This window comes from Euleptes europaea, chromosome 8, assembly GCF_029931775.1.
Source record: "Euleptes europaea isolate rEulEur1 chromosome 8, rEulEur1.hap1, whole genome shotgun sequence".
Lineage (NCBI taxonomy): Eukaryota > Metazoa > Chordata > Lepidosauria > Squamata > Sphaerodactylidae > Euleptes > Euleptes europaea.
In genome coordinates this window covers 23,156,825-23,177,286 of record NC_079319.1, presented here as the reverse complement: position 1 = coordinate 23,177,286, position 20,462 = coordinate 23,156,825, and the positions used below count along the sequence as shown (strand labels likewise).

The following is a 20,462-nucleotide window of genomic DNA, read 5'->3' as shown; positions in this document are numbered from 1 at the left end:
ATAAGCTGGGGGGGGGGGGCAAATGGTCATTAGAGGGGCAATGGCTACTGTACTGAAATTTCCTACCCAGTTGGCAGCCATTCAGATTTTGCTGCAGTCTTTCCCAAAACTTTACTACAAAACAGTTTTGATAAAGATCAGAGAAAAGCTGGGGGGGGGGTCAGAAGGGGCACATTTGCACCACAATGTTGTGGGGAAGTGGGAGAGAAAAAAACCCCAGCTTCCTAACAGCATCAAACTCCAGCCAAGTAAACTGTGTCGAAAAGATCACTGTGATTTGGATCGCAACACAGGTTTCCAGTTTCTTGATCCTGCCTGCTTCCTGTGACTGACAGGGCATAGCTTGTCTGCTCATCCACCTGGGGAAAAGGGAAAGATTATGAAACTTCCACTTTTTAAAATAATTCTTAGTTATCCTTTTAATGGACCTGAAGAACCTTTCATCCTCATTCTGCTTCTGAAGGCTATTCATTTTTCCTTTTTACTCCCAACAGATTATCGTGTGGGGAGATTATGGACGTATGGATCACAAATCCTTTATGGGAGTGGCACAGATACTTTTAGACGAACTGGACCTGTCCAATATGGTGATTGGCTGGTTCAAACTGTTTCCCCCTTCATCCTTAGTAGATCCAACGTTGGCCCCTCTTACAAGAAGGGCTTCCCAGTCGTCTCTTGAAAGTTCAACGGGACCTTCTTACTCTCGCTCATAGCAGCTGTGAAACTGGTGTCATAACAACCAGCGTTACAAAAATTTTAAAAAATTAACAGGTCGCAAACCCTGGTAACACTGCATGCTTAATGTTGTGTCTTCGGAGCCTGTTTCTAGGGCTGTAACGCGATCCTGTGTTCTCAGAGGAAGTTGCACACATTGTGCTCTAAAGGAAGTCCTCAGGTGAAGGAGTGGAGCTGGAAGAACGGAATGGTTTGGAGTTCAGTGACACTCAAGTTTTAGTCCAATCTGAAGCCATGGATTAAACTAAAAAAAACAAGCTGTCTCATGCAACAAGAGTCCCTTTCAATGGCACATTGATTTTCTTGCTCCCTTTTCTTTATCTGCCCCTTCTCCCCATCCTCCACCCACACCCCACCCAAGCCTGGTTATGCCACAGACCGTGGAGCTACTCAAAGAAGCCATTCTGCAAGTCAATGGAAAGATGGAAGAAAAGAGGGCCATTAGGGGAAAACCAGCTGTCATTACAGTTGCTCAAAAGTAGAGGAAACTCTCCTTATAGAAAGGTTGAAGACTTACGGCGGCAGACTTCGTAACTCCAGCTACTGCTAGAGTCAAATCCAGTGTGTGGACTCTGAAAAAAAATTCTGTGGCTATACTGTACTGTATGAAATTAAACTTTTTTGCATGGACACAGATTATGCTGAACACTTAAAATTATTTTCTTGGGGCTGCAACTTGCAAAAAAAAGAATAAATCAGCCATTTTCAACAATTTATATTATTTTTAAAAATAAATTTCACTAGTGCATGGTTTTAAAAGGGAGAGAATGCAACAGAGTGATAAGACGCACCACGTTTCTCATTCTTTAAACCAATTATGGTCTGTGTTTTTGCAGACATAAATGAAAAATTAATAATTTCTAGCAAATATTTAAAAATTATGTTTATGTGACAAGAAATAAGTGTAATATATTAAATTTATTTAAATGTAAAAGGTACAAGCCTTGTAAAGTTCAACAATATGTTCAAAACTGTACAATTCTTTTCCCCTTCTTGTCTGATCCTCCCTCCTTTTGCCCTCTCATTTCCTTCCTACCTCCCAGGATAATCATTATACTCTGAAACAAATACTTTTTGACTTACTACGCTCATGCCCCACATTTGGTTCAGGGTTGCAGATAAATCTGCATTTCTGAATTCTTTGAAGAAAACTATTGTTTAAGAACTTTTTTCAAGCATGTTGAAAAGTATTTTGCAACATGGCTTGGGGAGTACATTACAATAATTCAGCATGTATTTGATAAAAAAAATTGAACTTTTTGCAGTTGATTGTACAGTGCATGGAAACTTTTTTTTTCTCACCTTCAAATTAAATTCTACAGCAAAATACTGGAATCATGTGGCCCATTTGTAAAATGTCTTCAATAAATTTGTTTTCAGCACCAGCATCATTCATTCAAAGGTTGAACTATTATTTCTGGAAGGTCTTGAAGAAATGGCAACAGTCTTACTAAATTTCGGCATCTTACCCGTTTCACTGAGCCACACAAATTGCTACCCATTTAGGAATCCAAACAAAAGACCAATTATGCTGTCATCTTCAGTCTTTAAAACCTATGTTTAAGATGGCAAATCAGTGAATATCACCCTGATTTTTAAAAGTCAAAACTTGGGATAGGCATCCTGCACTTACTTAATTTTTTAATTAGAGTTACTTAACGTGCCCTAAGAGATGCCAGGATTGTACCTTGTGATTTTTAAACGCCTTAAATAAAATACATGCAACTTATTTTGACACCATTACTAGCCTAAATGCAAACCTCATCACAGATACTAAAAAACAAAAACCCGTGTCCTGTATATCTGGTGATTTTAGCACCACTGAAACGAAGGTGGGAAAGTGGGATCCTCTAAGTCCAGATTTCTCATTAATATCTCCGATGAAAAGGAATGTAATCTGTTAAACACCATTTTTTCCCTTCCTGTGTTGTTAGATGCCTTTAATTACGTACCTATTATTTCATGTTGAAGCACTGCAATAATTTGTGAACATGTCTAAATTAAGGCCATACACAGAAACAGTCTGGTTTTGTATGAGAAATCTGTAATATTTCCCCAAAACTTACATGCATCATAGGGGGGCAAAAACAACAATAGGCCTCACTTTTAATGCCTTTTGCTGTGTGGTGTGACAAATCATTACTGAGCATAGTCCACCAAGGCTGTCCAGGAACCTGCACAAGCACCATTGAAATGAATGAGGGTTATGCAGCTGCAGCGCCTGATGAAATTGCACCCAAAACACCTTGATCTAAAGCTTCATGTGTTCTCCGGCCAAAGGAAATGTGCCCATGGAACTGCCTTCTCCATTGGAATGAATGGAGAAGCTATCACCAGTGGGCGTTGCGCATGCGTATCAGAGCCCTGACACCCACTGGGTTTGCCTTTTCTCTATGTGGTTATGTATAAGGGATGGGTGTTATGTTAATGAACACCAATAAAACATGGTTGAACTAATTACCTGTATATGAGCAACCAATGAATACTAAAGATATACCCTTGTATTATCCCACCCCAGGAATAAAAGTTTTTTACATGTGTTACTCTCTTCCTGATACTGTGACATGCAGTCATGCATTCTTTTATGCATATTCCTATACAAATTATTTCTAATTCAGACAAGGAGGACATGACCAAATGGAAGATCTGTACATACTTGGTCATTATGCAGTATTTATTTTAAAAGTTGATTGTATTTTTTTTAAATATTCACATGTCTGCAACTCTGCTTACAATTTAGTCATGTAAATAGCACTCTTCCAGTGACCACAGCTGTCTTGTACATAGTCTGTTTTAAAAGTAAAAGGAATTGAAATTGGGGGAGAAAGGGGCAGATTAGGCCTGTTAATGAACACCAACTAATGTAAATCAAATTCATTCTGGTGATGGTATTTAACACTTTAAATAAAACATTTTCTTTACAGAATTTGTACGATTCTTTTTTCTCTCAATTCATCTTTTCAAAAAAGCAGTCGTGATATCCTTGAAAAGCCAAAGAACAAAGACTTTCAAGAAAAATCAACAATGAACGTTTTGTGTGCAAGATGCATTGAAATCAATGGAAACACAAATGTTTTATTGCGCATGTCTCTTAATGTATATAGATCTTGCACAGGAGAAATACGACGTACTTTGTGGTTTGGAAAGGTTGATCCAAAGAAACCAGCCTTACAGTAGAAGAGCAAGATTTCAGTCCAAAAGCACCTTAAAGACCAATAAGATTTCCAGGGTAAAGCTAGCCTGATCTCATCAGATCTCAGAAGCTAAGCGGGGTCCGTCCAGGATAGTACTTGGATTGGGAGACCATCAAGGAATACCAGGGTTACTGTGCAGAGGAAGGCAATGGCAAATCACCTCTTGCCTTGTCAGCTGAGACTAGACAGCGCTTCACACACACATCCCCACAAGCTTTCAAGACTCAAAGTATCAATGAAGGGAGCTTTGACTCTCAAGAGCTTATACCCTGGAAATCTTGCTGGCCTTTGAGGTGCTGCTGGACTCGAATCTTGCACTTCTATGCAGACCAACATGGCTACCCACTTGAATCTTACAGTGTTAGCAGCATCTATTGCACATGGGAGAGTTGATGATGAATTTACATATAACCGTTTATAAAATGTACATAACTGAACAACTAATGACTTACAGATGTAGATGTGTTAAATACAATCAAAACTGATTTCTAAGGTGTATAGCTTAATTAAGAGACTACTTGAATGACACCTTCCCCCCAGCAATTGTACATTAAAATAACAACTTGTGAAATAATTGTGATAAAGTGCATGCATAGAAAACTAAAGAACTTGGATCTGATCAAAAACTTCCATGACTGTCAACTGTAGAAACGTTTGTGTGTTAGGATCAACCTCTGGTGTTTTAATGTAGATGTTTACACACAGTGGGTTTGATCCAACCAGCTTTTCTGCTGTGAAAAGGGAGGAGGCCGATGCCTTTGACCACCAAAAGTGATGAAGATCATGGGATCTGCATGGACAAAAGGCATGTGGGATATGGGCTGTAGTAAGGGGAGGAGTTAGGTGAGATAGATTAAAATCACTGGCCATGTTTGTTATTTCATATTTTAAGAATAGTTTAAATCTTTGCAAACAGCAGCTTTCTTCTTATATATTCCCTGACAATTGTTCCCAGTAATTGTTCCAGTAAGCCTAACTGTTGTATGTCTGTTTTATGCCTACAATGTTAACAGTCTCCTAGAGCAATCCCCCCTATACTCAGCAGCATGGCTTACCTAATGAATACTGTTTGGACTTGACTGTGAATTCTGCCACTTAGTTATCTGCAGGCCAGAGTGGAAAGGTCTTTCAGTTTAGAAGCTAAATCCTTTCTGTATGTCTTGTATCTTTCCTATTCCACAGTCTTTGGTATTCGTTTCTTGAGTTTTTAAAGCTGTTCCAGCTGTCATCTTGTGAGGAATTGCTGGAGCAGGCCTGAATTGTGTGGGTCACGGCCATATGGCCAATCCAGAGAGCTCTTCTCACTTGATGAACAGCCCAGTCAACCTGTGGTTCTTCTCAGCTACTGCTAAAAAGTCCTCATTGAATTCCAGTGTACACCTTCAAACTACTTTAGAATTTCAAAAAAACTTCACTTATGTGTTTCTAGTGAAATCCAGTTACATCAACAGGATTTGAGTTTCTCTAATCCAGGAATATCCAAATTGTACCCAAGTTATTAAGTGTAACAAAAGAGTAGGGCTACCGGCTATATCAGAAGCATTCCGGTGACATTCATCGGTAGCACTTACTGAGCAGTTAAGCCTCAACACTCCATTGCTGTTTGACTTGTTGAAATAATTTGTTCCTGACTTCTTTTAGACAAGAAGAAGGTGCTGTCAAGTCACAACTGACTCATGGTGACCCCATCCACAGGACGTTCCAGTAAGAGACGTTCAGAGGTGGTTTTCCATTGTCTTCCTCTGCTTGACAACCCTAAACTTCCTTGGTGGTCTCCCATCCAAGTACTGACTGTGCCCAAACCTGCTTAGCTCCTGAGCTCTGATGAGCCCAGGCTAAACTGGGCTATTCAGGCTGCCTTTTCAGACAAATCACTAGCTTAAAAAAAATGGTAAAGGATGTGATAATTTGTGGAATCAAATTTAGACTGTTCTCTTGATTATGGACATGCTTGTTGATGTATATCTCCACCGGTTTTCAAGCCCAGTGTTTGTTTTGTTCAGGTAGAGGCATTTTGTATGCATGAATAATAGCAATGGGAAGGTGTTTGGGGAATCTCTAGCAAGGCAAGTTTTCCTGTGACAGCTCAGCATCTTTCTCTAAACCCTGCTGCAGTCGCAATAGTCAGCTGAGACCTGCTTCCTTGTCCTACCCTCCACAATACGCTAAACCCAAACAGGTAAGCAAGTGCATGTGCAGAAGGGCATGTGCAAGTTGGCAGTGTGCAATAAAAACTATCCATGTGGGCTTTGACATTGGCATTGGGAAAGGGGCTCAGTTATATGAATTAAGCATGATAGGAAACAAAGGTTGACTTTTGCAGACTTTCCAGAAGGACGGAAAATTGGAAGTATGGCTGTGGGGGCTTTCAGGAAAAGGAAAGAGGAAATAGTGGGGGAGGGGAAAATTAGATGTCTCCTGCAAGTCCTTGTGGGTTCCTGCTTGTATATTCTAATAACGAAATGTGGTGTCATATGTGGATACTTAAATCCAGAGACTGGAGCGGTGAATGGAGAAGCTAGATCTTTCGACAGGTTTGCAGAAAAATCTGAAAGAAAAAAAAACATTGGGCAGGTTAAAATATTCTCGTGGGGGTTTGCTATCGACCGCCAAACCAGGCAGAGGACTTGGATGGGACACTCTTAGACCAGATCACAAAGTTCTCAAAGAGACGGGACATGGTGGTCATGGGAGATTTTAATTACCCGGATATCTGTTGGAAGTCCAACGCTGCTAAAAATGCAAGATCCAATAAATTCCTGACTTGTTTTGCTGACAACTTCCTATTCCAGGAGGTGGACAGGGAAACAAGGGGGTCTGCTATCTTAGACTTGATTCTCACCAACAGGGAAGAACTGGTCGATGAGGTTAAAGTAGTAGGCACCCTGGGTAGTAGTGACCTATTCTACCCCTGGTACCCTCTACCCAGGAAAACTATGGTTCAGTTGCACAGTGCTGGTTGCCAGGGCGGGCCCAGTTGCACAGTGGGAAACTCGCAAGGACTTGTGAAAGGCAACCATTTCCCATCTCAGCTTCCCCACACTATTTCCTCTTTCCCTCCACCTGACAACCCCCATACCCTCAACCTTTTCTGAAGATGGGGAGATGATAAAGGTAGGCTGGCTGGTGAATAGGAAGGAAAGAAGGCAGGAAAGGGGGACAGACTGTGGTGAGTTTCAAGGAAGGGAAATAATGTGGGGGGATTTACCCCGCAGGTCTTTGTGGGTTCCCACTTGTACAGTATAATAGGCATGTGCTGGCTTGGGTCTGCCTCCTAGGACTCTTCTAAGGGTCATTCCTTGATGAGTCACTCATGCTAGATAGACCTGTTTCAATTAAGACCTGTTTTGGGTAGGCTGGTTTGAAAAAGAAGAAGAGTTGTTTTTTATATACCGGCTTTCTCTACCACTTAATGAAGAATCATACCAGCTTACAATCACCTTCCCTTCCCCTCCCCACAACAGATACCCTGTGAGGTAGGTGGGGCTGAGAGTACGGTGGGGCTGAGAGGGCTCGAAGAGAGCTATGACTAGCCCAAGGTTACCCAGCTGGCTTCATGTGGAGGAGTGGGAAAACCACCAGATTAACATCCGCTGCTCATATTGAGGAGTGGGGAATCAAACCCGGTTCTCCAGATTAGAGTCCACTACTCCAAACCACCGCTCTTAACCACCATGCTGGCTCTCAGTTTGGACAGCTGCAACTCAAACCCAAGTTCTTCTGTGATTCCTCCCCCACCCCATACCGTGTATTTCACCTTGAGTCTCAATGAGAAAGGCAGACTATAAATAACATAAATAAAATAAAAATAAATTATGGAAGATGCTTCTTGATAATGAGATAATGATGACATGCAAATGTTTGGGGGGGCTTCAAACTGATGGTTTTGATTGTGGGTTCAGTTTCTATGAGGATAATGCTAACATTGGGAATATGTAACAAGTCACTCAGGCATTTATTAATCTTTAATTGTTATCATTGTTTTTAACCTGACTTTGTAAACTGCCTTCAATCTTTTTGCAGCGAAGAGTGCAACAGAATGTTAAAAAAAGCATATTCAGAAGAATGAATGAATTTGCACTTCAAAATTCCTGATTTAAAAAATGCAATATCTGAAGTAGGAAGTCTCCATGACAAGATATGACCTCCCCTTTCTTAAGATGACCTCTGAAGCCCATACCTGTTTCATTGCATTAGCTATAGGGATGCATGGGTGATTTTCTTTTTGGTCATGCTGAACATCCAAATCAGCACACTCGATAGTTTTTATTCATCTGGCTTCTCAACAGAGTCCTTAAGTATTGCAAGGCAGGCAAAAAGGTAGGAGAGCCAACTGCATACCAAACAAATGCCTTCAATTGCAATAATGTCTTTTGTTTACCAACATATTATTTACTGGCCTCATATACAAAGCTCATGACTACTAACACAGCTTGAATCCTAGCAGATGAATGCATCCATTAAAGAAAAATATAGAGTAAGCATGTGCTGTGGGATAAAAATGCCAGAAAGGAATGAAAGGAATGCACAGTCCTGCTTGAGCAGCCTGCCAGAGAGTTTTATCAATAAACTCGGCTCAACTGACACCTGGCTGTATTCAATAGGATTGCCAGTCCCCCAGTTTGGATGGGACATCCTTCACCCCCAGCTCCCCAGTCCTGCAACAGCTCAGAGCAGCAGTGGAAATAAAATAAAATAATGACCATTGGGCTGATGCATTATGTCATTTTTGGGGAAACTTTTGGGAAGTGATGTCACACACCCCTAGGAATCACTCTATGGGAAAACCATACAGTGTCTAGCGATTACTAGAAAGGATTGATGTTACTTCTGGATGTTATATGGAAGCAACATTGGTCCTCTCTAGGAATCAATGATAACTCTATGGTTTTACAATCTGGATCTGGAAAAGCTGCTGCACAAGAGTCTGTTTCACTCAAGAGGGAAACTACAACCTGGGCAATGTGAAACCAAGCAAATCTGTCTCCTGCAGGCTGCAGGAAGAAAGACATGGGAGCTGCGGAACGAGTAGCACATCCTGAACTCTGCACTTTGGTTTTTATTTAAACAGTACTTAAGGCACACGTGGCTGCTTTTTCTCAAAAATAAAACACTCTTTATTATTGTATGTGGACAAAGTGTTCCTGACGTATAAAAATGTTTTATATGCACACAGGGAGCAGTGTGTGCTACTGAACAATTAGTCTCAGCCAAAAGATTTATAAGGCAGGGAACGATCTATTTTGGCTGAAATGGCATTTGAGGTGGGGAGAGGGAGGTTTTTATTTTGATAAGTCATTTGTTAGCATTAGATTTCCTTAAAGATTGTGTCCTTCACATGTCATATTTAACGCTTTGGCAGTTGCTCAGACGTAATAAATACAGAAAGCTTTCATATCCTTTAGAATAATCTCGCACAATCGGAGCTCTGTTGTTCCCGCTTATCGCCCCCTCATCTTGGAAAGAGAGTGAGGTTAATTCTAGTCTAAAGGAAGGGGTGGGGGGTAACTGAAAAATAAAAAATGAGCTTAAAATGAAAAAGTGAGATCAGGCTTAGATTGGAGTGTGCTAAGCATCCCAAGCTATGGCATATGTGTGTGCATCTAATTTATTTTATATGAACGCCATGATGCCATAGATATGAAAAAGCACTAAGGAACAAAAAAGGAGGGCCCTTCCTCAGCTATTTCACATTCTAAGGCTGCAATCCTAAATACAGTTAGTCACCAGGTCGTAAGATCCACTGAACTCCAAGGAACTTACTTCAAACTGATTCACACGCTACAAAGTATGCAGGTTGGGTCTGGGACCCCTATGACATTTAACCATCAGATGTGAGCTGTGGGTTTCTCTTCAGATCAGGACTGCAATGTGGGTTGCCATCTCCATCTTGAGAAATTCCTGAAGATCTGGAGGAGGAGGAGGGACCTCAACAGGGTATAAATGCCATAGACTCCACCCTCCGAAGCAGCCATTTTCTGCAGGGGGACTGATCTCTCTGTAGTCTGGATTTGAGTTGTAATTCTGAGAGAACACAAGAGGCTGGCAGCCTTAGCTGTGTACATGGGCCTCAGCTAGGGTTGCCAACCACCAGGTGATGGCTGGAGATCTCCTGCTATTACAACTGATCTCCAGCCGATAGAGATCAGTTCCCCTGAAGAAAATGGCCGCTTTGGCTATTGGACTTTATGGCAAGGAAGGCCCTCCCCGCCTCAAAACCCGCCCTCCTCAGGCTCCATCCCAAAAACCTCCAGCCGGTGGCAAAGGGCGACCTGGCAACCCTATGTCTCAGTGACCCAGACCCATCCTGGTCACAGAGGGGAAAGAATACAACTAATGTATCATTTCCTTGGTCTTTGCTGTAGTTGGAGGAGAGGACTGCTTCCTTTCTTCACACCCTACTGTTCTCCCCATTGAGGACACTAAGCGGCTTGCGTTGTTCTCCATTTTATCCTCCCAACAAGCTTGTGAGGTAAGTTAGGCTGAGTGTATTTGACTTCCCCAGCAAGCTTCCATTGCAGAGTTGGGTTTCGAACCGGAGTCTCCCAGATCCTAATCTGACACTCTAACCCGGTGATGCTCACTCAGTGGCTCAGGAGCCACATGTATCTCTTTGCCATGCCACCTGCGGCTTTTCTGAGCACCGTTCCCCAATGCAGCTCCTGCCCTGTGTTCCAGGAAAGTGCCAGTGGCTGTAGTCCCTCTCCTCCACAACCAGCTTGCTCCCCTCGGGGGCCTTGGCCGTCTCACTCTCTCAAATGGCATCTTATTGTGTTCGATAGGCCCACCTGTCCCCCAGCTGGGATGGGGAATCCCTTGCCCCCAGCTCCCCATTCCTGCCACAGCTGTCTCAGCTGAGCTGTGCCTCCTGCTGAGAGCGAAGCCCTTCCCCTCACTCCAGACACACAAAGATGAAAGGTTACAGCTGCGTATGGAATATTAATAGTTATATTTTGTATTATTTTGGTGTATGGTAGAGTGGCGCATGGGGCATACAGTCGCTACTTGGCTCTTCCAGTTGATGTTAATTGTGAAAGTGGCTCCCAGAGCTGCAGACTGTGAGGAAGAAGAAGTGTTGGTTTTTATGTGCCGACTTTCTCTACCACTTAAGGAAGAATCAAACCGACCTTCCCCTCCCTGCAACAGACAGCCTGTGAGAGCTGTGACTAGCCCAAGGTCACCCAGCTGGCTTCATGTGTAGGAGTGGGGAAACCAACCTGATTCACCAGATTAGCATCCACCGCTCATGTGTAGGAGTGGGGAATCAAACCTGGTTCTCCAGATCAGAGTCCACCGCTCCAAACCACTGCTCTTAACCACTACACCACTCTGTACCACTGCTCTAACCACTACACCACACTGGCTAAACAGCGAAGCCAAAAATGTTCCCTTTTCCTTCCCACTTTGTGTGTTCGTAAGCAGACAAAGACACTTCTATAGAATCATCTACCTCTTCCTGCAAGCCAGTTGGTATCGTCCTCTTCCTGCATGCCGTTACTAGGCCCATACCCTGACTCGCTGTCTTGATTTGTCACCACATATTTCCTGTTTTCCCCCCTCCAGCCATTTGTTCTGCCTGCCTGACGTTTTGTATGCAGCTGGAACAGCATCTCGGTGGAAACAGGCGTGCAGAGTTCTATATAAGAGCATGTCTTGTGCAGCAGCCAATTACTAGACAGGCTGGGGAGTGAGAAGGGGAGAAATGCCAGAGGTGGCGTTCCTCTAGCTTGTAGTACAACCAGAGTCCATTAACCTAAACGGAGGGATCTGCTACGTGTCAGTCACCAGCCAAGATATAACACATAATTCTCCAGCAAACTAATGTATGGTGCTTTCTACAAGTGTACAAACAGTACGCAGAGAAAAAATGTGCCCTAAATGCAGAGACCCTAAATGCCTTGTGCGTTGGCTTCCTGCCATCAGTTTAATGTATAAAATAAATAATAAGCAGTACCCTGGCAAGTGGAGAGAAAAAATGCTATTGAACACCAGCTGTGACAGCTACTTTTCCAAAAGCAATGTACAGACAAGGGACATACAGATGACAGTAACTGGGATTAGTGAAGTTTTTTGGGTTCTTTAAGCCCCTCTGAAATTGGCATTCAAAAGACTTGCCATGCTGAGTTGTTGCAGTTGATGAGAGCATGGGCAGGCATACAATGTTTGCTTGTTCTACCAAAGGGGTCCCCAACGTAGTGCCTGTGGGCACCATGGTGGCCACCGACACCTTTTCTGGTGCCCACCGAGTGTTTTTGGAAGTGGGCAAGGCCAGGTAGGACTTTTGCCCAGCAAGGCTTCTGATTGACTATTCGAGATTTGATTGGGGGTACAGATTTTTTTAAAATGTTGCTTTGGCAGCAGCTGCCTCCGAGCACAAGGATCTGCACAGTGTTACAGAAGTTAAGCTGTGGCAATCATTTTGTGGCTGGCTCCACCTACTGCAGCAGCCATATTGTGGCAACCGTTTTGTTGCAGCCCCCACCACGCCGTGTCAGAGTTCCAAATGTGCCCAAAGGCTCAAAAGGTTGAGGACCCATGTTCTTCCATGTTCAAGTTCATAATTCAATCCATGCTGCCCATATATGTTGGCAGAAAGCGTGGGAAATGAGGATTAAGCTCCTGTAGGTCATTGTTACCCTGACCTGGACAGCCTAGGCTAGCCTGATCTTGGCAGATCGTAGAAGCTAAGCAGGGTTGGCCCAGGTCAATACTTGGTTCGGAGACCATCAAGGAATACCAGGATTGCCACACAGAGGCAGGCAATGGCAAACCACCTCTGAATAACATGCAAATTTTTCATCCCGTTACACCTGTCTTAAAATACCTGCATGGGCTACTGTAATCTTTCTGGGTACCCTTTATGGTGCTGATTTTTAATCTTTTCAGGTCTCTTCATGGCCGGGAACCCAAATATTGGAAGGATTGCCTCCCCGTGTGCGAACCTGTACACCAGTTCCAACTCACTGTCCCTTCCTTCAGAGCACTTTGGTTGGTGCGGCCCGTTCCAGGACCTCTCGGGTGTCTGCTCCACTGCTGTGGAATGGGCTGCCCATGGAAATGAAGACTGCTGTTTCCCCCCTGTGATCAGGGGGCTTTATTCTGAAGGGCTTTGTGATGATTTTATGCTGCTGTTTTTGGATTTGGGTTGGGTTGTCTGAGAAAACTTTGACAGCTCAACGGAGCTAATCCCACCTGTAGGGCACCATCTGACAGCTGAGTCTGCTCCAGCGCTCTGAAAGCAACACTTAAAGCATTTCTGCCAGTTCAGAACCACTCACACTAGTAAGAGTATCTATAAACATTCTATAGCCTACTTTACAATAGCTATTGTGTCACCCCCTGCTGTGGGGAATGTAAAATATGGCAATGCAAAAAAGCAGACTGATTCTTTCAAAACTAACTTTAGCAAAGACAGTCTTTCAGGTAGAATTAGCTTGTGATTCCCTCTCCCTCCCGAAGGCAGAGCGCTAACAGCAGCAATGGCAAGGAAACCCTGCCCTTTGGCAAGCAGGAAAGGACTCATGGGGACAGGAGAACCACTTTGGTGTAGTGGTTAGAGAGCTGACCTAGGATCTGGGAGAGGAAGAAAAAAGAGGGGAATAAGACCCAACCTAAAAACAGAAGCGGGGTACCCGAGCTAGGATCTGGGAGACCCAGGTTTGAGTCCCTGTATGCAACTGATGTGCAAATAATGTTAGAAAATGCAAACATCTTTAGGGAGAAAATTCAGAGCAAGGAACCAGAAAATGTAAATAAGACTCCAGAATCCAAATGAGAACTAAGTTAAAATCAAAATGAGAAATATTTGAGTTGAACGAACTAACTTGCAAAATTCAGCCTAAATTCAATCTGATCATGGCTGTTTAACCACATGTGTGGTTTGGTCCTAACATGCCAGCCACTTCCTCATTTTGATTCTTTGAATTGTTTTGGCTGGCTTCTGGCTGTGTGTGATTATGCACTCAACACAAATTAGGCATGGCTTGCTAGATAAAGGATCTGTAGATTAGATCTAACCAGTTTTTCATCTGATGTAAAAGGAATGAGGGAACCCTTGGCCCATTAAAATTCTATGCTGGGGGTCTTGGGAGCTGCATGTACAGAAGTCACGTGGGACAGGGGATGTGGTAAGAAGGGGAACTGGACAGGAATGAGTGAAAAAACTGGCTGGATTCTCCCCCCCCCCCAGTTTTTGGAGGAAGCATCTTTGCTTGGAGGAAGGATCTACAGTTAGTGGAACAGATTAATAGGATTTAACCAATCTGTCTAGAATTTCTCCATATTGGGGCGAGGGGGGGGGGCAGGACGTCTGCTACAAATGCTATATTCCCTACCTTGGAGTCTAATGTCTCTGCTAACCAGAGAAGGTGATATCATAGAATTGGAAGGGACCACCAGGGTGTAGCCTAACGGGTTGCCAATCTCCTGGACTGGTCATGGCAACCCTGGCAGATGTGTGCAGCAGCCTCTCCAGACCAAGTGGCAAGCCTGTGCCACCATGGAAAGGACTTCTCTTCATCCCTCGAAACCAGCAGTCAAAGAGCAGCAGCCAAAGTAGTCCCTCCAGCAAACCAGAGGGCAACCATGTTCCTGTGTATCCTGCTCTAGTGAAAGCCATATTGTAGGGAATATGTCCAGGCACCAGCACCCCCCCCCTTGCAACATCGGACTAGTTCAGCAAAGCCATTCAGCAGACATTAAGATAACAATGACTCGCTCTTCAGCAACGATCTCCAGACATTAGCAGTGATCGCACCTTTTGTTTCAAGCCATTAAGCCAATCAGTGAGACTCCTGACTTCTCCTGGGATTGCAAAAGCCATTGGAATTATAATAGATTTCCAAATTCTCACTACCCCACAGCTTAATCCTTTGTCACCTTTTTGCCACCTGGGAACCTAGGAGGAGTTCTCCCTGCCCCCAGAAAAACAGTATAACTGCAATGCTCCCAGCCCACTCTCTCTCTCTCTTGGGCCTTCCCCTCCATACTGCCTGGCACTCTGCCAGAGGGGGTGTTCATGCTTGGACACCCAGCCCCCCCCCCGTGTCCCCTTTTTATCCCCCAAAGCTGCATGGAATTCAGGACGGACAACTAATCTGCAAGAGAGGTGCAGTATATTTCCTCCTCTGCCTGCCACATGGCAAAAGTCTCTATTCCTCTCTTTGATTCCTAGACTCTGTATGTTGTGTGACGTGTATGTGTAGTTTTGTATGTGCATGTGAACATATAATCTGAGTAAATTACTTTTAACCTAATTCCATTGCTTCTGCCTCTTTACTGGTCATGGTATAGACTCTGGTAGATAATGGTTGCATCCCAGCTCAAGTTAGGCCCATTGCCGGTTATTGATTCGCTAATTCCCCCATATAACAATTCATAACCGGGCATTTTGGCTAACAGATTATTGGTGGAGATAGCGGGGCAACCCTGTGAGCATTTCAGGCACACAGACCTAGGAGAAAGTCCATGACCTTGTAAATTTGGCAAGGAAGCGTGTGTGTGTATGTGTGTGTGGCTCTAGAGAGCACTATTTTGTGGGTTGGCTTTTCCCCCCTTCATCTCTGCCCACCACTTGTCTCAGCCGCCCGCCGGGCCACCTTCCCGGCAATGCAAGGGAGACGGGTGTGTGTCGCCCTGGGAACCGCATCTCTTTCTTGAGATTCCCCATTTTGAATGGCTATCTGGGATGGGTTACTGCAGAGTAGGTTTTGCACGTAGACATCCTGCACCTACATGTAGGCAAATATAATATCCCCTTCCTGGAAGATAGCTCGATAGGAAAACCCCCCCCCCATTTTGCTAGGGTTAAAATACCTGCCCCCAGTTTCTTTTAAGCGGCCAGGAGAGCCCAGATTCTAAACAGAGCAGAATTTGCCCAGTAGAAGCCTGCTTAGTAAAATAAAGCAGGAGTCCATTTCAAACTGGCCAGGAGAGCCAAGAGAGCAGTTTGAATTGTCAGGGACCCTTAGCTGAAGGAGATAGGCAAGGCTACCCCTTTTAAACTGCCAGAGAGCCTGAGTAGTTGTTCTGTTTTGTGCTGGCCAGGTGCCAAGGAAATAGTCTCTAGGGCTGAGCCAAGGATATAACTCAGAACCCCCTAGCAGAGACTTTGCAGCAAGGGCTAAGCAAAGGGATAGCTTATGCCCCCCCCCCCCACAGATTAAAAGAGCCTTACCCTGGTGGGTGGCAAGACTTTCCAGAGAGTGAGTATAGTCTTTTCAGGACTGGGCAAAGTAAATAGCCCCAAGTCCTGCAGATACTTCAGTGCCAGAGTAGCCAGTCTTTTTGAAAGTGGGGGAAAAAAAAATTCCCCACTTCTGCCAAGGTTTTGCAGACTGAAACAGAACACAGGTAAAACTATTTTGGCAGTTCTGGTAAGGCTCCCCAGAGAGAGAATAAGTCTATTGGAGACCAGGAAGGTGAACTTTCCTGTGTGTCCACTAAGACAACAGCACAAGTTAGCAATCTTGCCAGGGAAGGTGCAAGTGCCTGTCCCCTCTGCGGAGACTTTTTTTTTTTTTTTGAGAGCTTGAAACCGGTTCGCATTAAAAATGAGCCCCCTGTTTAAACATGCCCCGGAACCTGATGAACTAGAGAAATGGCTCTCCAAGAAGGGCGAATGCCCATGGAAAGCAGGAGCCTTCCAGGGCCCCGATCCTATGGCCACCTTGAAGGAAACCTTAACAGTTTTCTGTAATAAGGAAAAACCGTCTTCCTCAAAAAAGGGCAGATTCATTGCCTGGGGTGTCTTCACGGCATTCCAGGATTGCATGACCATGCTCAAGGAATCACACAGAGCTTTTGATGAAGCTGAGCAACTCTCAGCCCAGGTCCAGCAGCTAACTGCTGAGAACCAGCGTATGGAGCTCCTGCTCAATACGGAAAGCCAGCAAATGGCACTCGAGAAACAAAGCCTAACCAAAGTCCTCCTTAAAACTGGGAAAGAAAAAGATGAGCTTGCTCTGCAAGTCCATCACCTTACCCAGCAACTAGAAGCGGCAAAAGCCCAAACGGATGAAGCTACCCAAGCTGCCAGCTTTCTAGCAAATCAAACGCAGCAAAAATATGAGGCTGCTTCCCATGAAGCATGCCAAAGGGAAATCAACTCCCTCAGAGATAAATTAGGTCTCAAACAGGCGCTGATCAGCACTCTGCAGCCCCAGCAAATGGAGTCTCTCCCCATACATTCCATTTTTGGAGAGAGCGAGACTTTTTATGCCCCCCAGCACTCCCCCAACGTTGCCCCTGTTGTAGATCCACTCCCCATCAATCCGGTTTCTACCCGGAAAGTGCAAACCACTGTTAGACAGGAGGATCTGGTTAATAAGGAGATTAAGGAAACTAAGCGATGGACAGTGGAGGAATTAAAAACCATAGCCTCCTACGTGGGCCCCTTTAACCAAGACACAGCAGTCTCATGGCTCGCAATGGTTTCCGCCTCCTACCCCACAGCTGACGAGGCTGACTTAACTGCATTAGCTCTGCAATGTACCTCTCTCAATGAGCAGGCACGGCTCTTCTCATTCATTGCCAGCCGTAAGTTGCGCAACAAACCGGTGCTGGACTGGATGAGGGAGGTGCTAGAATTCATTAAACCCGGAGAAACGCCCCCAATCCTCTTTTGCAAAGAGCACCAAGCTCCAGAAGAGGACCCTGAGGCATATGTAATGCGCAAACAGCTGCTGGCACGCTTAGCTAAGATAGTCAATAACGATCCACATGGAGAGCCAGACTACAATGATAAAAAATTCACAGAGCCGTTAGTGAAGAGGTTGAACCGCGACACCAGATTTATGGCCAACCTGATATATGTGGGGGACATGACCTGGGAAGGAGTAAAACAGAAAATTAGAGATGCGGCTGAGCTTCAAAGAATAATACAAGCCGAAACCACTGAGGAAGGGGAGCACCCTCCAGAACTTATCCAGGCCATCACATATTCCAATATCAGCCCCCACTCTCAAGCCAGCCCAGATCAGACTCCACAGCATTCACAAAAGAGAGGTTGGAACCAAATTCAGGGAAAAGGGGCAAGCCGAGGCTGGAGAGAAAGAGGCTCACGTTTTAAACACTCGCAGCCTTCTTCCTTCCATTCTCGGAAACCCTACCCCACAGGCGACTCTCGCCCAGCCAACTCCTTTCCAAACGCTCCCTCCTTGCCTGCAGAGACAGGGCACAAAGCAGAATTCCCACAGCAACGCAGGTCTTCTGTGTATAAGCCCTCCTCCGCTGCAGGTCAGGATCCCCTTCGATCAATGGCATGGGGTCGCTTGCGAAGCAGAGGGGCAAACATGGAGAGCTTTTGCATGCAGCCCACAGCAGTCTTACTCCGCGCTCTTGCTGATCTAGACAGCCCCGCTCCAACTACTGACCCTACCACTAAAGGTCTTCCCCTTAAGGGAATGGACAGAATCAAAAGACTAATTCAAACCCAGAACCAGCTAAAAACCTTAATGGAAGTGAAAAGGCTCTGAAATTGGAACTAGCCCATAGGGAGAATAAAATCCAGGAATTAACAAAACTTAACAAGGAACGAGATTTGGAGACTGAGAGTCTCCCCAAGAAAAATCAGGAATCAGAAACTGCTCTTAAAACCAAGAAACTCCAGACTGACTTTGGCAAAATGAACCTCCAACTAGAAAGGAACAGAATGGAAACTGACAACTTAAAATCACAACTGCAAAGTGTGCTGGAGTGTTATAGAACCACAGAAGCCAAATTAAAAACTCTAGAGAAATCCTACTTGGAAATGGAATCAAAAATGTTACAAGGTGGCAAAGCAAAAGCAGGATTTCCAGTGGCAGGGGTAGTCGTGCAAGAAATAGGACAGCCTGGCACATCTCAGGCAGGCTCTCTGTTTCCAAATGCATTAAAGAAAACCCAGCCCAAACCAGCCATTCAGTCAGACCAGAATTCTGACTCAAGTCAGCCTCTTCCTCTTCCCAACCTTACAAGCCTAAATGGGAGAGGATGCAAAGTGGAACCTTCAAGGACCAACACAAAAACTATGCCTCAGAGCCTCCCAGGACTGAAGCAGCATATTTGGGAGAGCTATTCACCCTTAGTGCAAGAGAAAGGCTGGAAAGCACGGGTCCAGAACACACCTTTTTGCTTACTGGACCCACTTGATACATGGAAAGGACCACAGCCCTGGTGGAAGAAGCCACCACAAACATGGCAGAGTCTTGAATTTGTGTTTTATTTAACCCTTGCTTTACAGAATTCCCTTGGATATACACAGACTCCTCTGCCTGTCTTCTAAAAGGAACTCTGTGCAGTCACAGAGATGCAACCTCATTAGGAATATAGTTCGTGTGCCATGATTTTTATTTTATAGGTGTTCTGAGAAAGTTCATACCTCATGTGTTGTAGTTTGCTTTAATCCCTTTATTTTGAGTCTAACATTTTAAATTCATTCTAAGTTATTGTTGATAGTTCAAATGTTTTCAACTTTGTTTTGCAGCAAACAAATTTATAGAGCTGTTCTAAACAAGCACCCTAGTGGAACAGCTTCTTGGTTTCTCTAATTTTGTGTTTCTTTATTGAATAAGGGAAAGTGTGACTGTGTTATCTTGACCTAATTGATCTAGTTTGTGTTATTGCTAACAATCTGCAGATATTTCTTATAATCAGGTACCCCATGGTGATCACCTTTAGTTTAATGATTTTTCTATTTGAAGATTTTGCAGTTTTCTTGTATGTCATGATGTGCAGTTGTAAGGAAACCTCCCTGGGTCAGAGAAGTCTATCTGGCACAGGAAAAGGATAATTATGTAACGTGTTTTTCTCCTACAGGAAACAGAGTTGTGTATGTGGTAAATATGATAAATCGATATTTAGGGTACATGCTTTTGTGAAGATCCGGCCAATCTCACAGAAACATCTGCCTTGGTTCCCCAAAAGTACAATGCGGTTTGCGCAAAATTGGCATGGGGCACCAAATGGAAATATGCAAGGGAGCACGCCTCCCCAAGTGCCTGTATGTTTGCAAGTGAAAATAGCATGTGTGTCTGTATGAATGCCTTCCCAAGGTACCTGGGAAAGTAAGAGGAAATTATTTCCATGTGCTCGTAGAATAAATATAAAGTTAATTTTACTGCGCAGTAAAAATCTCTTTAGTAAATGGTAGTATATTTGTAAACCTAGATTCTGCCTTTTGTAAATATGTGAAAAATGAATAATGAAGGGGAGAGCCCCGTGTGCTCTGCCCCTCCCCCCCACAGCTCCCAGCCCCTCTTCATTCGGTTTTATAGCTATTATTACTGTGTTGGAGAAACATGAAGGTGAAAGTATGTTGACATGGTGTGAGGAGAAAAAAAGAAAAAAGAAAAAAAGGTGTTTAGCATATAAAAGATAAAAGGATGGTATGGCTAATGCTTTGGGACTGCAGCCCATAAGCAGCGGCCAAAAAGGATTGTATTGTTATAAAAAGGTCAGTAAAAAGTTTTGAAGTATACATGAATAAGATGGTCTCGAGAGTGGTAACTAAAAATAAGGTGGGGCTGCAATCCTAAATGATGCAGCAGCTGAATG

The 20,462-nt window shown here is 44.1% G+C and overlaps 1 protein-coding gene across 8 annotated transcripts in view; it reads left to right on the top strand.

Moving 5' to 3' along the window:
* Positions 1-2,214, top strand: part of RIMS2 (regulating synaptic membrane exocytosis 2) — a 412,392-nt gene extending 410,178 nt beyond the window's left edge. For all 8 annotated transcript variants that reach the window (XM_056854758.1, XM_056854759.1, XM_056854764.1 and 5 more), the window contains one exon: positions 495-2,214. In XM_056854758.1, coding sequence (XP_056710736.1) covers positions 495-713 — 219 coding nt within the window. In that variant the 3' untranslated portion in view covers positions 714-2,214. The remainder of the gene's footprint in view (positions 1-494) is intronic.
* The last annotated feature ends 18,248 nt before the right edge of the window (positions 2,215-20,462 follow it).